This window comes from Ziziphus jujuba, chromosome 5 (assembly GCF_031755915.1).
Source record: "Ziziphus jujuba cultivar Dongzao chromosome 5, ASM3175591v1".
NCBI lineage: Eukaryota > Viridiplantae > Streptophyta > Magnoliopsida > Rosales > Rhamnaceae > Ziziphus > Ziziphus jujuba.
This window is the reverse complement of record NC_083383.1, coordinates 10,451,246-10,466,476: the sequence shown is the minus strand read 5'-3', so window position 1 is coordinate 10,466,476 and position 15,231 is coordinate 10,451,246. Positions and strand designations below refer to the sequence as shown.

General features: G+C 32.1%; 2 protein-coding genes across 2 annotated transcripts; one reads left to right on the top strand and one right to left on the bottom strand.

Moving 5' to 3' along the window:
* The first annotated feature begins 19 nt into the window (after nt 1–19).
* LOC107411144 (pentatricopeptide repeat-containing protein At3g62890) lies at nt 20–3,874 on the top strand. The gene has a single exon (XM_016018676.4). The coding sequence runs from the start codon at nt 1,269–1,271 to the stop codon at nt 3,822–3,824; it is 2,556 nt and encodes an 851-aa protein (XP_015874162.1). The 5' UTR covers nt 20–1,268; the 3' UTR covers nt 3,825–3,874.
* Nucleotides 3,875–3,921: 47 nt separating this feature from the next.
* Nucleotides 3,922–7,022, bottom strand: LOC107411176 (FCS-Like Zinc finger 11). Its single transcript, XM_016018719.4, has 3 exons — nt 6,619–7,022; nt 4,604–5,731; nt 3,922–4,509 (listed from the first exon to the last, which is right to left on the bottom strand). Exons 2-3 carry the CDS (start codon nt 5,689–5,691, stop codon nt 4,380–4,382), a joined length of 1,218 nt encoding a protein of 405 aa, XP_015874205.2. The 5' UTR covers nt 5,692–5,731; nt 6,619–7,022; the 3' UTR covers nt 3,922–4,379.
* Between the last annotated feature and the right edge of the window lie 8,209 nt (nt 7,023–15,231).

Genomic DNA, 15,231 nt, shown 5'->3' with positions numbered 1-15,231 from the left:
GTTCCTCAATACCCCCCCCCCCCCCCCCCCCCCCCCCCCCCTACTTGGCCATACGATAAGGGATTGCTGTTCTGTGGTTAAATCCTTCTTGTTTTGGTGTTTGCCTAATCAAATTTGCGATAATGACCTAAAAGTGTTTTCAAATGGAAGATCTGGCTCCTGTGGAGAAGGATTACAAGGTGACAGGTAGTCCATTAAGCAAGTTTTGTTACGATTATAATATCACGCCAAACAAACAAACAAACAAAAACCAAAAAAGTCGCTACCATACTGCCAATGGAAGAAACAAGCACACCGACTTTGGATGTGAATGATCAAAAACAAGGCGTTAGTTGATACATTTGAATCCTGTAATGCAGCTTTGTTTTGACGGCAATTTTCGTGTATGTTAGTCAATTTGGTGTGCTTCGATTTGTCTAAGTATTAGGACAAGGCACCCATCATCATCAACATAGGACTACAGCTACTTCTAACGGTGCTTCTTTTTTTAAAAAATAAATAATGAAATGTGCCAAATAAAATTGGAATTAAAGTCAAAAGAATTCCTTATTAACATTTTTTTTAACCAAAAACTAATTATAAAAATATAAATAATGAAAGGGGCGTATATTTAACGTACAGATTGCCAGTAGAAGAAGAAAGCTTCTTTTCTTTTTTATTTTATTTTTTTGTTTTGGTAATAACATATGAGAATAAAGCTTTGTGGTGTAAGTGGGTCCTGTGGTTATATTGGTTGCAATATCATTTAGATGATGGACTTCAATTCTGTGAGTGCTTGTTTCAGCTTTATTTTTTTGGCAACTAGGGAAAAAGAGTTGGCACTTTTTAGTTAGATGGTCTTTCTAACCACCGTCGAATGCTTTTCATCTTTGCTTTGGAAGTGATATGAGAGTGTGCAATTCTTTTGTCAATTTTCAAAACTGAATAGGCCAACTTTTTTTTTTTTTTTTATTATTAATATTATTATCGATTTCTTGTAAGTTCGATCTTTATTATCTGGTACGGAAATCAAGATTCAACTGGTGTGTGCGTAAATGTTCAATTAAATTAGTGATAGAATTATTATTATTATTATTATTATTTTTTTGAAACAATTAGTGCTGGAGCTCAAACGATAGGAAAGTTTACAAATTTACAATCTTTCCTTGGGTATTCTTGTAATTAAATTTTGAAAACATTGTTCTGTTGATAAAGAATACAAAATAAAAAGGAACAGTGAAATATAACCAAATAAAATATTGGAGGGAATTAACAGCTAGTGTTCAAGAATGGCCATATCTTTTCCCACTTCCCTTTCGACTCTCTCTCCCACAGCTCAAATACCAACCATTAATCACCCTTCCAATCCAATCCCTAAAAGAGACTATATCGTTTCGTTGTTAAAATCTTGCTCAACCATCAAAGAATTTTTACCAATACATGGGCATTTGATCACCACAAATCTCATCCGTGACCCTTTCATGGTTAGCCATGTCCTTTGGTTCTTCATCTCTACAGAAAATTTCCATTACGCTCATGGCGTTTTAAGTCAAACCCAAGAGCCAGAGACCGTAATTTGGAATACCCTTATCGAGAACCGTCTTAAAGATGATTCTTTTGGACAAGTTTTTTCGACTTATTATCATATGGTTAGTCAAGGGGTTCCATTAGATATATCCACTTTCCACTTCTTAATTCATGCTTGTTCTAGAAATTTGGCCCTCCAACCAGGTACTGAAGTCCACGGCCGAGTATTGAAATATGGGTTTGGTAGGAATAAGTCTTTGAACAACAATCTGATGGCTTTATATTCAAAATGTGGAAAATTGGACGAAGTGCATCATTTGTTTGAGAAATTACCCAAGAGAGATGTGATTAGCTGGAATACTATGATATCGTGCTATGTTCAAATGGGAATGCTAGGTGAGGCTCTGAATTTGTTTCGTGAAATGAAACTTGATGGGGTTAAGCCGGATGAGATAACCATGATTAGCTTAGTTTCAGCTTGTTCTAAGCTGCGAGATTTAGAAATGGGTGAGAATTTACACCTTTATATTGAGAAGAATGAGTTGGAGATTGGTGGAAATTTGTTGAACTGCCTGGTTCATATGTATATTCAGTGCGGGAAAATGGAGAAAGCACATCAGCTTGCGGTTAGAAGCATGTCCGATGGTGTTGTTGTTTTGTGGACTACATTGATTAGTGGGTATGTGAAATCTAAGAAGATACATGCTGCTAGATGCATATTTGACCACATGACAGAGAGGAGCTTGATTTCATGGATGACCATGATTTCGGGATATGTCCAAGGAGGCTACTATAATGAAAGTCTAGAGCTATTTAGGCAAATGAGGCTCGAAAATATAAGGCCAGATGAAGTTCTTTTTGCGACAGTACTTTCTGCTTGTGCTCATGTGGAAGACCGCAAATTAGGCAGATCCATCCACAGCTTGGTTGTGAAATATGGGATGATTTATGAAGGGCTTCTTGGTAATGCTTTGATAGACTTGTATGCAAAATGCGGGGCACTGGATGAAGCTCAGATGATTTTCAAGCAGTTGCCTAGCAGGAGTGTTGCCTCATGGAATTCAATGTTAGATGGTTTCTGCAGAAGTGGGGAGATTGAGAAGGCAAAATCTTTATTCAGTGAAATTCCTGAAAAAGATGTCATTTCTTGGAACATCATGATCAACTTTTATGCAAGATCTCATAGATTTGGAGAATTGTTTGAGCTATTCGGGAAGATGCAGTGTTCTACTGTAAAACCCGACAGGCTTACTTTGATCAGCATGCTATCTTCTTGTGCTATTGTTGGAGCTCTGAATCACGGAATTTGGGTCCATGTTTACATAAAAAAGAATCATATTGAGTTGGATAACATGTTGGGAACTGCTCTAATTGACATGTACGGTAAGTGCGGGAGCATAGAGAAAGCGTATGAGTTATTTTCCGAGATGGATGAAAAAAATGTATTTGTGTGGACGGCTATGATTGCAGCACATGCCATGGAAGGGCAAGCCGAGAAAGCAATTGACCTTTACTTGGAAATGGAAGTAACAGGAATAAAGCCAGATCATGTCACATTCATAGCTCTTTTATCTGCTTGTAGCCATGGAGGCTTAGTGAACGAAGGGTATACATATTTCAACAAGATGAGCAGCGTCTACAATATTATTCCCAATATCCAGCACTATGGGTGTATGGTTGATCTCCTAGGTCGAGTTGGGCACTTAGATGAGGCAATAAAATTCATTGAGCTCATGCCAATCAAACCTGATATCTTAATCTGGTATGCCTTGTTGAGAGCATGTGAAAGCCATCTAAATGTTGAATTGGCAGAGCATGCATTTCAACAGCTCATAATGTTGGACCCTCTGGAGCCTGCTGCTTATGTTCTTCTGTCCAACATATATGCAAAAGCTGGTAAATGGGATGATGTGAGTCGAACAAGAACAAAGTTATATGAATTAGGAATACAGAAGCAACCAGGAAGTAGTCTGATAGAACAAAATGGCACTCTGTCCAAATTTAAAGCTGCAGATTTTTCACACCCTCAGTCCACAAATATTTATTCCATGTTGGATGAGATGAATGATAGATTACAACAGAAGGATCTACGAGAAACATCATCCCATCACAGCGAACGGTTGGCCGTGGCGTTTGGTCTGATTAGCAGCCATGGAAAAACACCTATTCGAATTGTGAATAATCTGAGGATTTGTGGAGATTGTCACTCAATCATGAAACTGATATCTCAAACCTACGACAGAGAAATAGTTATCAGGGATAATTACAGATTCCATCGGTTTGTAGATGGAAATTGTTCATGTAAAGATTATTGGTGAATCCAGATAATGGTATTGTCCTGTGAATTGAAAATTGAACAGATTTCTTATATTCATCCAAAGAGTAAATAAAACATTCATAAGGAACAAAGCGGAATGTGTACAATAATAATTCAAATTCAGTCAAAAACTGGTTCAGTCATACAGGATTACTTTTTCATGATAGATGATTTAAAAATAAAATAAAATAAAATTACCATAATAGAGATTACGGGCGTAGTAGTGAAAAAGGGAAGCCAAAAAAAAGGGCTTTCACCATTCTACATGGCATAATATAAGAGAGAATTAAGTACTTGAAAGACACATATTAATGTCTCTTTATGGAAAACGAGAGTAGCTAAATTGAACCCCATCATTCCACCTAGACCATGGTAGCTGAAACACAGGTAGCAAACGCAACAATGTACAAAACGATCATCCATGGCTGCCAAGAGATACACAAAAACAGCTCTTTTATACGGATGATCAGCGGCGTTAGTCAGTCTCATCGATCATGGACATGATGGAAGCAGAAACACAAGTCTCTATGTTATGAAGCATCAAATGATGCCAGTTTCAAAAAGTTTCCTTGCAATCATCAGACATAGGAGAGTTTTCAGAATCACATTCATTGGATTTTTCCAATTCTTCATCAATCAAAATCTCCTGTGAACGGCAGCTCAAACTGCAAAATGCTTTCTCACCCCTGCAAGAAATCAAATTTAAGTGTCAAACTGAATCAATCATCAAAGGCGCTTTGAAAAATAAATAAAAGAATTGTAGATGAATCTGTGGTAAACCTGTAAATGTAGATGTCCTTCCCCTCTTCCAATTTCTTGTTGCAAGAGTAACAGAAACTCAAGAAATCATTTGAAGAGAAAGGATTTGAAATCTGTGTCTGTGTGATGGGCTGGGGCATTCCAACCTCTCTATCCCCATTTCTAGCAAAATGGCTCAAATCATTAGAGAGAGTTTCCAAAACGCAGTCACCAAAAATATGAGTTGTTTTGGGATTGGGACCATGAGAGATGACACATGTATAATCCTCAGAAAGCTCAATGTCACTTGCTGAGAGAGACCCAACAATTCCATTTGCAGAACCTATGGATCCAGGGATTGTAGTCAGTTTTATTCCTGAGATTTGGTTTGAATTTGGGCTTTCTCCAATAGGTTGAGGAGGTGAAATAGCTTGGTTGGTTACAGTCTCCAAACAAAATTTCCCAGAACTGGAATTGCGGTTAAGGTCACTCAAACGAGGTAGGGTCAAAAATTTCCTACAGGAATCCAATGAACAAGGCCTGATTTTACCAAATGACTCAGGCTCTGAAGGGGTTTCCCCAATTTCAAAAAGAACCTCAGAGCTGCCATTTTGCAGGGGAGATTTCGTTTTGTAAGGAGGGAAAATTGCACAGTTCTTAGGCAGAGATTTGGTCGACTCAAAAGAATTTGTATTGGTTTGACCATTTGAGGATTTAATCCTCAATCTGGGTCCAAAAATAATGTTTTTGCTCTCTGATGGTCGGAGAACTTTCCCAGGTAGTTTTCTATCATCATCAAGAGAATCTATAATTCTTAGACCTACTTTACTATTATCCCAGCTCCTTTGTGTCACATCCTTGGTTGATCTTGGGGACCTAAAGGAGTTGCTTACGTTTGAAAACACTCTAAATTCTAGAGGGGATGTTGGACTCCAAACTGAATCAGATTCTGTTAAACCCTTTGGATTGAAGCCAACAAGCAGACCAGGAACAGGAAACAAAGAATTGGTTTTGAGACTGTGACCCAAAACATCAGAGTGGAAAAAGGACTCAGACCCAGAATCAGAAATTGGTACTTGACTCATGTGGTGTTGATCCTTCTGAATTGACCTGGTCCTCTTCCTCAGCATTATCACAATACACCCCTCTAGGGAACCAGAAGCCCCCTATCTGCGTTGTAAAAAATAACAAGGTATTTAAAATGAGTAAACCTTTCCAAAAATATCAGAAACAAAAAAAAGAATCAACATCAAAATATGCAAGCAGAATATCATAAGCAGAAAAGAAAAAAGAAATAACACTATCAATCCATGAGCTGCATTGGGAAAAAAATCTCATATGAGACATGATTAAATCTCTCACTATACATATAAGAACACAATGTTCTCAAAGATTGAGATCAAAGAAAACTTCCCAGTTATTTTCATTCCAACTTAGCAGATACATAATTTTTTTTTATGAGAAAAAAGAAATATCGGAATTTATTTCCATTATTAAAGCAAAAGGATAAGTCTGAAAAGACACAGAAATCTATAATCAAACGCAAAGTATAGAAACCGTAGTTAGAAAAGTCAAATGCAGAGGAAGGAAGGGAAAAGGGGGTTGAATCATGGAAGATCATTTAAAGCCTGCTAGGATTTTATGAGATAATTTTTCCATTTGCTAAATAAATAGCAAGATCACTTGATCATATAGCAGATGAAATTAGAAAGGTAGGAAAACAGCCAAAAAAAAAAAAAAAAAAAAAACAACAACATTCAAGGCATTCTTAGAGAAACCCATTTGGAAAAAATCCCGTGATTGCATAGTAAAATCTCTCAAAAGCAGATTCAAAAAAAAAGCCTGTGAAGATGATCAATAAATGCCCATTAAAAAAAGGTGTGAACTTGAATATTTCAGCTCAACCTCAAACAAACCCAGAAATCCAAGAATGCATCCATTGGATACCAAAAAACAAAGAAAATGATGAATCACAATCTCACAGAGATAACAACAAGGGGTAAGAAGAAAATGAACAAGAAGACGAAGAACAAGTAGAACAAGAAGGAGAAACCCACCTGGGTTCTCTTCCTCTGCTCTGGAAACTTTCAGAGAAGATGTTGTATTTAGATTGAAGAAGCACAAATGCAGTAAAAATAAAAAAATGGATATTTTTGACACGGGATGGGGGTTTTTATGTGGGTGTTAAACTTGTGCAGCACTCCTCTCACTCTCTCTCTCTCTCTCTCTCTTCCTCTCTATTTCATGCCTCAAAATCAGCGAAGCAGTGAGCTTCTGAAATACTCCTCTCACTCACTCACGCACTCTCTCTCTCTCTCTCTATCTCTCTCTCAGTCTGACTCACTTTCTCTCTCTAGCATTTATAATAAATATATTTTCTGTGTCCAGAATAGAAAATGTCTGTATGCAATAATGTAAAATAGTCCACACAAATGTTTTTGTGTACGTATTCTACCGACTTTTCCACCCAAATACTTCCATTTTTTTTTTTTTTCCCCCTCTTAACTTCTCTTTTTCTTCTTCCTCCATTCTCTTTTTCCTTTCTTTCCCATTTTCCATTTTCTGCCACCCCATCACTACCCTCCTTTATATTGGACCACCCTCCTTCTATTTCAAATTTTCTCACAACTTTTTTTTATATCCCCAAAAAATGTCATTTTTCAAAAAAAAAAATATATATATATATATATATGATTTTTAAATGGTAGAGTAGAAAGCTTCTATAGTTAAATATTTTTATTTATATTATAAAAATATAATTTTAAATAATAAAAATGTAAAAATTTGAATAGTTTGTAATGTTCAAATATATATATATATATATATAATTTTTAAATAATAGAACAGATAATTTTCGTAATTCAATTCAATATTTTTATTTATATTATAAAAATATGGGTTCGAATAATGAAAATATAAAAATTTAAATAAATAATGTTTAAAAAATATATGTATATATATATATATTTTTTTTTAAATATTTTAATGAAATTTAGTGAAATGGGCGGGTTAGACTTGGGATTGAAATTTCAATGATGCTGAGGTGGCAAAATTGCAGAGAGAGACGTTAATTGAGCATAATTGTAGGGGTGGAGTGAAGGAGTTGAAGAGGAGGAGAGGAGGTATGAAAGAAATAAAATAATAAATAATAATAACAATAAAATAAAGCAAAAGTGCAATAAATAAATAAATAAGGGGAATAGTTCAGTTTCATCTTTACACTTTTTCACGCTGAGTCATCACTAAACGACAACTATTAACTCGGGACTCTGGGTTTTTATTGTAACTGACAAACGGGCACTCCGTCTATTATATTACGCGCCGAGTTTTTCCAATCCTTCTAACTCTGATGACGATTATCAATGTCAGCTTACTCCTATACCCCTTATTCTGTTAAAAAAAAAAAAAAAAAGTAAGGATTTACCTAGGTCAGTAATTAAGATGCATAGTAATAAAGGTCATGGTGGGTTTTGTGTGGCCAAAAACTGCATTTCTGTATCTTATTTTTTATGCAAATATAGAAAAAATTTAGATACAGATATTCTCATTTTATAAAATAAAATTAAAATATCAGATAATATATTCTTTGAAAAATACTTCAAACAACATATTATTTTATATGTATTTTAATTTTATTAAAGTTAAATATTCCAATAAAAAAAAGAACTATATAGATATAATTCCTATCAAATTTGGCATGTGATATGTGTGCTTTTTAACTTTTTTTTTTTTTTGGTAGACTTCTAATTTTCTTTGGTCGAAAACGTTAAAAGTTTGCATTCTATTCATGCACCACACAAACTCAAAATCCATAACCTATTAAAATTTCTTTACATACATGAAAGAGTACAAATAATTAATGTTTTCCTAAGAGAAAGATATATATATATATATATATTTTTTTTTTGGTTTTTATTTTTATTTTTTGAGGGTAGAGGGTTAATATGGATTACAAACTCATAATTTTTGTAGTTCAATAACTAAATATATAAATATATATTAATGTTGGATAGATGGTCCAATTAATTGAAAGATAAATTTCACTTCCAACCCTCTTTTTCTTAATGAAAAAATGTTAATATAACTTTGGACTGGATACAATGAGTGTTTTTAAAAAGATGTGTGTCCACCGAAAGCATAAAAGTATTTTGGAGAGAAAAGTCTTTGTTTTGGTTTTTTTAATTCGATTTTACCATGTTTGTTGCATGTTCAAATGTACCAGTCTCAACTAAATTAATCAAGTCTAAATGTTTTATTTCTTGGTTGGGTAACACATGGTTTGGAATATATAATAATGTTTTGAATATTATTATCTATGTGCATCCATTATATCTCTTAATTCACGGCAACAAACATATTGATTTGAATATTAACACCTTATTCATTCCTTTTCAATGACTACATAGTATTTATATAATGGTTTAACTGCTCAATGCGAGTAAAATATGATTAAAATTTATATTCACAGTAACTATATATTCACTACAACAAAAAGTGTGAGTATAAAAATTGTAATAATTTGGCTCATTTTGTGACATTATGAATAAAGAGAGAGAGAGGCTATATAGCTAGCTCTTGACTCTTGACAGGCCGTTTCGGCTTGTTGTTTTTGGGTTGTACAACTCATATTTCAGCCCAAAAATAAAAAAAGTGACTGTAAGATTAAGTTTCAATGACCAATTTTAAATTTAACTATTTAAGTATTAAAACCTTAAAATTTAAATTATTCTCAATGTAGACTTTATAGTTTTCAAATATTACAATTTAGACCTTGAGTCTATATATATATATATATATGTCGATATAGTTAATTTTAAGTTTACTATAATCAAAATAAATTGAAAGAAAATGACCTAATGTTACCATGTGACTTATTTTCTTACCAGTCTATTATATAATTTTACTTGTTTCATCTGTTTCTTTTCTTTTTTTTTTTTTATTAACAAAGATAGTAATTTGCCAGAAAAATAATGATAGTAATGAAATTAATTAACAAACTACTTAAGATAGAATTTTATCTCTATGAATTTATTTACAACTCATGCAAGTGGTTTAGAGCTGAATCATTTTTTCCCCTTTCATTTTCATTAACATGTATAATACAAAACAAAGTATTGTTAATTTACAATGAATGTGAATGTGATATTAGAAAAACATTGTTGTTGAATGAAAATTGCTATGTGATATTAGAAAAACATTAATGTTGAAAGAATATTGCTTTTTATGCATGACCATGTATGATCTTATCTTCTTCTTCTTTATTTTTTATTTTTATTTTTTCTTCAAGTGTTCTAGTTACCCTACAATTATATATATGCTAATTTTGTAATTGATATTGTATTTTTCACCCAAGTTCTAATCAAAAAGCAAAAAAATAATTAAAAGAAAAAACAATTGCATATATATAGGCCTATTTGGCTACCTGTTTTACGAACTGTTTTTTGTTTTTGAAAACAAAAAATTGTTCTCAAGACAAAAATGTGTTGTTTGTCCATTTCAAAAACTATTTTCAGATAATAAATGAAAAAGAAAACAAAAAATAAAAAATAATAAAAATATGTTTTCATAGTTTTCAAAAAAAATAAAAGTATATTGCTTCATTACATTTGACATTTGAGCATTGATAGAGCAGAATAAGAATGACAATTTACCTCCTATAATTTGAAACCGTATGCACCGCTCCTAAAAATATGTTTTTGATTTTTGAAAATTATTTTCAAACAAAATTGGTCAAACACTCATTATTTTCACAAACAAATAGAAAACTATTTTTGTTTTATATTTTAAAAACAAAAAAATAAAAAATATGGCCAAACAAAACCTACTAATTAAGATACTTATTTATGTAGTCCTTTTTTTTTTTTTATGATGAGGACCATATCCACACCACATCAAAAACTACCTCTCATAAATCTAAATGCAAAATTAAAAATTAAAATAATAGTACCCAAAAAAAAAAAAAAAAAAAAAAACCTAAACCACCTTTTAGGATTTGATGAGCTATGACCCTTGCGCCTCTCTCTATGCCCTATCCCTATATAACAAATTTTTTTTTTTTATTTCACTTTCATTAATAAATATAGCCATTCCATAATATGTAATACAATATTTTCTTTTAAAATATTCATAGATTTTTTTAAAATATTTTTTTCTTCCAAAAAAACTATATATTAAAAAAAATTACATGTATACACTCAACATCTAATATATAACCCATCCCAACCACTTATTGCTCATTGTCTTATTGAACGCTTTTTTTCAAAATTAATATAACCCTGAATGTCCCAACGCTTAAATTCCATTGGAGGGCATTATGGTCAATTCATATATCCTAATACTTAAATTCCATTGGAGGAGGACATTATGGTCAATTGACTGAAGATTTAGAAACCTTTTGAGTGGCCGAGTATTAGTTGGAGACTTGAAAGTTGCTTCTGTACTTTTTGACCCCGAGACATTGGCGGTCAAACTCGCAACTTTGTCCTCTTATTACACAAAGCGCCAGATCACGGCATCTAACTCCGTCAGCTAACCGCTAACCACGTATCGTTCGCCGGTCACCATCAAATGCCACGTTATCAAGGTTAGTTAACCTAACCATGGGTTGAAGTTAACCCCAAGTTATCATTCAATCGGTGCGGCCGGATGGACCCCACTGTTTTTAGTTTTTTGCTTCAAGATAAAAATACAAATTGAGGACCAACAACAGAAAAAAGAAAATAGTAATAATTACACGTCAAAGTTGTACTTTTTTATGTCATAAATATTTTTTAAGCCGAAAAAATGTATTATTGAAAAAAACGACTTTTTATTTTATTTTATATTTTTTTTGCGTCAAAAAATAATTGATATTGAAACATAATCAATAAAATTGTGATATTTCCGAATTATTAATTTTTTAAGAAATACAACAAATAATAGAGAAACTTTTATTTAAACTTTCTTAATTCAGCTCTAATTATATTAACCCCACAGTTTTAAAAATTATTATTAATTTTCATCTAATAACAGAATCGTTTTTTTTTTCAGTATATTCAATTTTAAAATATTAATAAGATTTAAATATAATTTTGATAAAATCAAAAGTCTAAATCAAATTTATCTCAAAATATATTTGGAATTACACGGCTTTAGCGTAAATTTGCAATATGCTTCTTTTACCTTTTAAGACAGTGTCAATGTTGTCGTTTTCGGATAACTGAGCTTTTTAAAAAAAATATATATATATATTTTGGGTCCAATACGTTGACGATCGACACGTTTTGGTTATGCCCTCGGGATTTTGGTTGAAATCCAACGGCTGTGACGTAAAGATTCTTTTGTAACGGACGCGTCATCGACGGTGTAGCTGCTTTCCCCGTACTCTGTACTTAACGCTCCTTTTACAGTGGGGCCCACCGCACGTGTTCAAAACTTATGTGGTTATATTTTAGTGGGCTAAGCAAACAAGATATTTTAATTACAAATTAATCACTTTGATTACACATTAAAGAATAAATAAAAAATACAATCGCACTCGATTAAAGTGTTATTCCTTGTGCTTTGAAAAATGGTTTATATTATTATATTAATGCTATAATATTTTATTTCCAATAAAAAACTATTGAAGAAATTAATGAAATGAAGCTTATTAATGAAACAAAAATCATAAATTTGTTTCAAATTTATATATATTATGATAAATTTGTTTTGAATAATAAAATGTAAAAATAAGGATGACAAAAGTTTTTGAAGGAACTATATTTTATTACCTTTAACTAAATGCTCTACGAAAAGTTTTAAAAAATTTTCAAATGCAGCTTTATATGTTTCTATTTTTGGAGAATAAAATAAAACAAAAACGTAACCAAAAAGAGAGAGAGAGAGAGTATACTTCGGTCTTAAGAATGGGAACAATGTACACATAACTAATGAAATTTCTTGTTAGAAAAAAAAAATCATAGAAAATAGAATTGGATAACATGAAGCAAATTATCCATATGTAAAATTGATTTAACCAACCCAACATTGAATTATTTGGATCCATGGGGGTAAAAAAAAAAAATAAATCCCGACTATTGTTTACCAATTCTAAGTTAGGCTTAAGCCTAACTAGGGTACATATTGGATCATCTTTAGGCTTCCCAACAACAACATTAACTAAAATAAATAAATAAAAGAAAAAAGGAAAACCATTAACATTAACTTGGATTTGTTCCTTCTTAAAAAATTACTAAAAATATTACATTTTTCCTAATATTTATTTAGAAAACCAATCACAACATCAACTTAATTTTAATTGGCATCCAAGGATATGTTATTTAGAGTTAATTATGAAAACTGGTAACATTTTACGGTATTAAATATCTCTAACACAGAATTACTATCATAAATGGTTAAAAAAATGATAAACATTTAAACAGGCAACTTGCAAATAAAAAATAAAATGAAAGAGAAGGTATTGCTCCTCATCAACCAGACACACAGTAAATGACATAAGCTCATAAAAAAAATTGAAGGGTCACTTTCCCAAATAAAAATGTTTCGTTGCTGTTTTCTTTTTTATTTATTTTTTTTAATAAATATTTTAATTCAAGCTTTCCTACTTCCACAACTTCCCAAAAATTCCAGGTGTGGGGAATTAACATATACATCATTTTATAAACAAGGCTTTTTTAACTCCTTTCCTTGGCTACGGCCCTTTGTGCTGAACGCTTCGAGAAGATTCGCCACTACGCATTGCCAGATTCGGTGTTTGGTTAAAATTATGATTATTTTGAATTTTACAATGCTTAAGTAAGAATTAAGTTTTCAATAGATTAAGAGCATGATCAGGGAGGAAATCACCGCGTTGTTGCTTTTGAACCTTACACGAGCAGAAAGTCTAGGTACCACCACCATCTTTGACTGTTTAAAAGCATAATTTAATAATTTAATTTAGATCTTAAGTTTGTTTATGGTTGTTTTATATGTGCTTTTGCTTCTAATGTACTACTTGTATTGCATTTATATTATGTATATATATCTTGAAAATGATTTTGTTGAATAAATTAATATTTGTGTATTTGACATAATCAATTACTCACTTATAGGGTCTATTTATGCCATTAATGGGATTGACTTATTTTATTATTTTATAGTAGGGTCCTTAGTCACACACTCTCTATAAGACTCCAATTGGCCCATTGGACTGGAGGACCAACTCTCTTTATAAGCCCATTGATTTATCCATATTTTTCTAGTATAATTATATTATCAAATTATTATTATTTTATGTGTGTCAAAATTAATGGATAAGTCTGACTTGTAGAGACTATTTAAAGTGTTTAGGACAAGCAAACATTAAAAATACCATACAGTATTTGGAGATTAAGGTTTTCAGAAATCTGAGAGTGGTTTGAAAATAGTGTGTCCATAGGCACTATTTTACGTTGTTTCTATTTGCAGGATTAAAAATCTAATTTATCAATGACTGCGTTTGAAGGTTAGTAATTTATAATTTATGGAATTTATTATGTATATTTAGATCCATAAAATTTCTAACAATTGGTATCAGAGCTGATGGTTAATATGCATAATAAAATTCTTTGTCATTAGTGTTCGTTGTATTCATGATGATTGAATTGACCTGTATGTGGCCATTGAATGATCTGTGCGATTGAATATATGTTCTTTATTTTGTTTTCTTTCGTGCATGTACTTGTGGGATTCAACATTACATATTCAGTTAATATATATACATGCCGATTGCTATTTCAAAAAAAAAAATATATATATATATATATATATTTTGTATGCATTTTGATTTGGTTATTGTCGATTCTTGTTCTCTATGTGGAATGGAATATGTTTTGAATGTTGTTTTGGTCTGACCATTTTTGAAATTGAGTAAAAAAAAAAAAAAAAAAAAGAAACCCATTGGCCGAAAATTTTCATGTGTTTGGGTGTTTGATTTTATGGCGTTTTGGACCGAATTGAGTTGAGGAAATTGTTTCCCACACCGAAAGGAGAATAATGGCGCCGGTATAGGTAAAAAAAAGTGGCCGGAATAGCGTTATTTTGGCCAGATTGTGAAACGGGTCACGCGACCAGCCAACCTGAAAACCGGGTCATCCACGACCGGTTGGACGAAGAAGAAAACTGACGTCAGCAGCCCTCTTGCTGACGTCAGCAGCTGATTATTTAAAAATAAATAAATAAATAAAATTGTTATTTATTTATTTATTTGTTGGTTGTCTATTTATTTATCTATTATGTATGTATATATATATATATATTTATTTATTTGTTTGTTTGATTATTCTATTCCATAATTTCTTGAATTAAATTAAATGTATATGTTCATAATTGGATTGTGTTAGCTTTTCCTAAAAAAGGCTTTGTGTCTAGTTGGTATAGTAGTATGGAATTTTAAGCACTCACCTGTTGTCAGGACCCGTCCAGAATTCCTCCCCGGAACCCTAGACAAGCCCTGATCCCAGGGAAACCCTACCGGACCCTCCTATGGAAAATCCGGCAGAACCTCCCCTAAGAGATGGACTTACCACAATTTACCTGCACTGAAAACACACTTCTATAATCACCCCCTTATTCTTCCCGCAAACTACAAGTTGTTCCACAAATTACAACACTTCTCAACAATAACAATAGTCCAGTGCATAAATAAAACATAAATGTCTCAATAGTATACA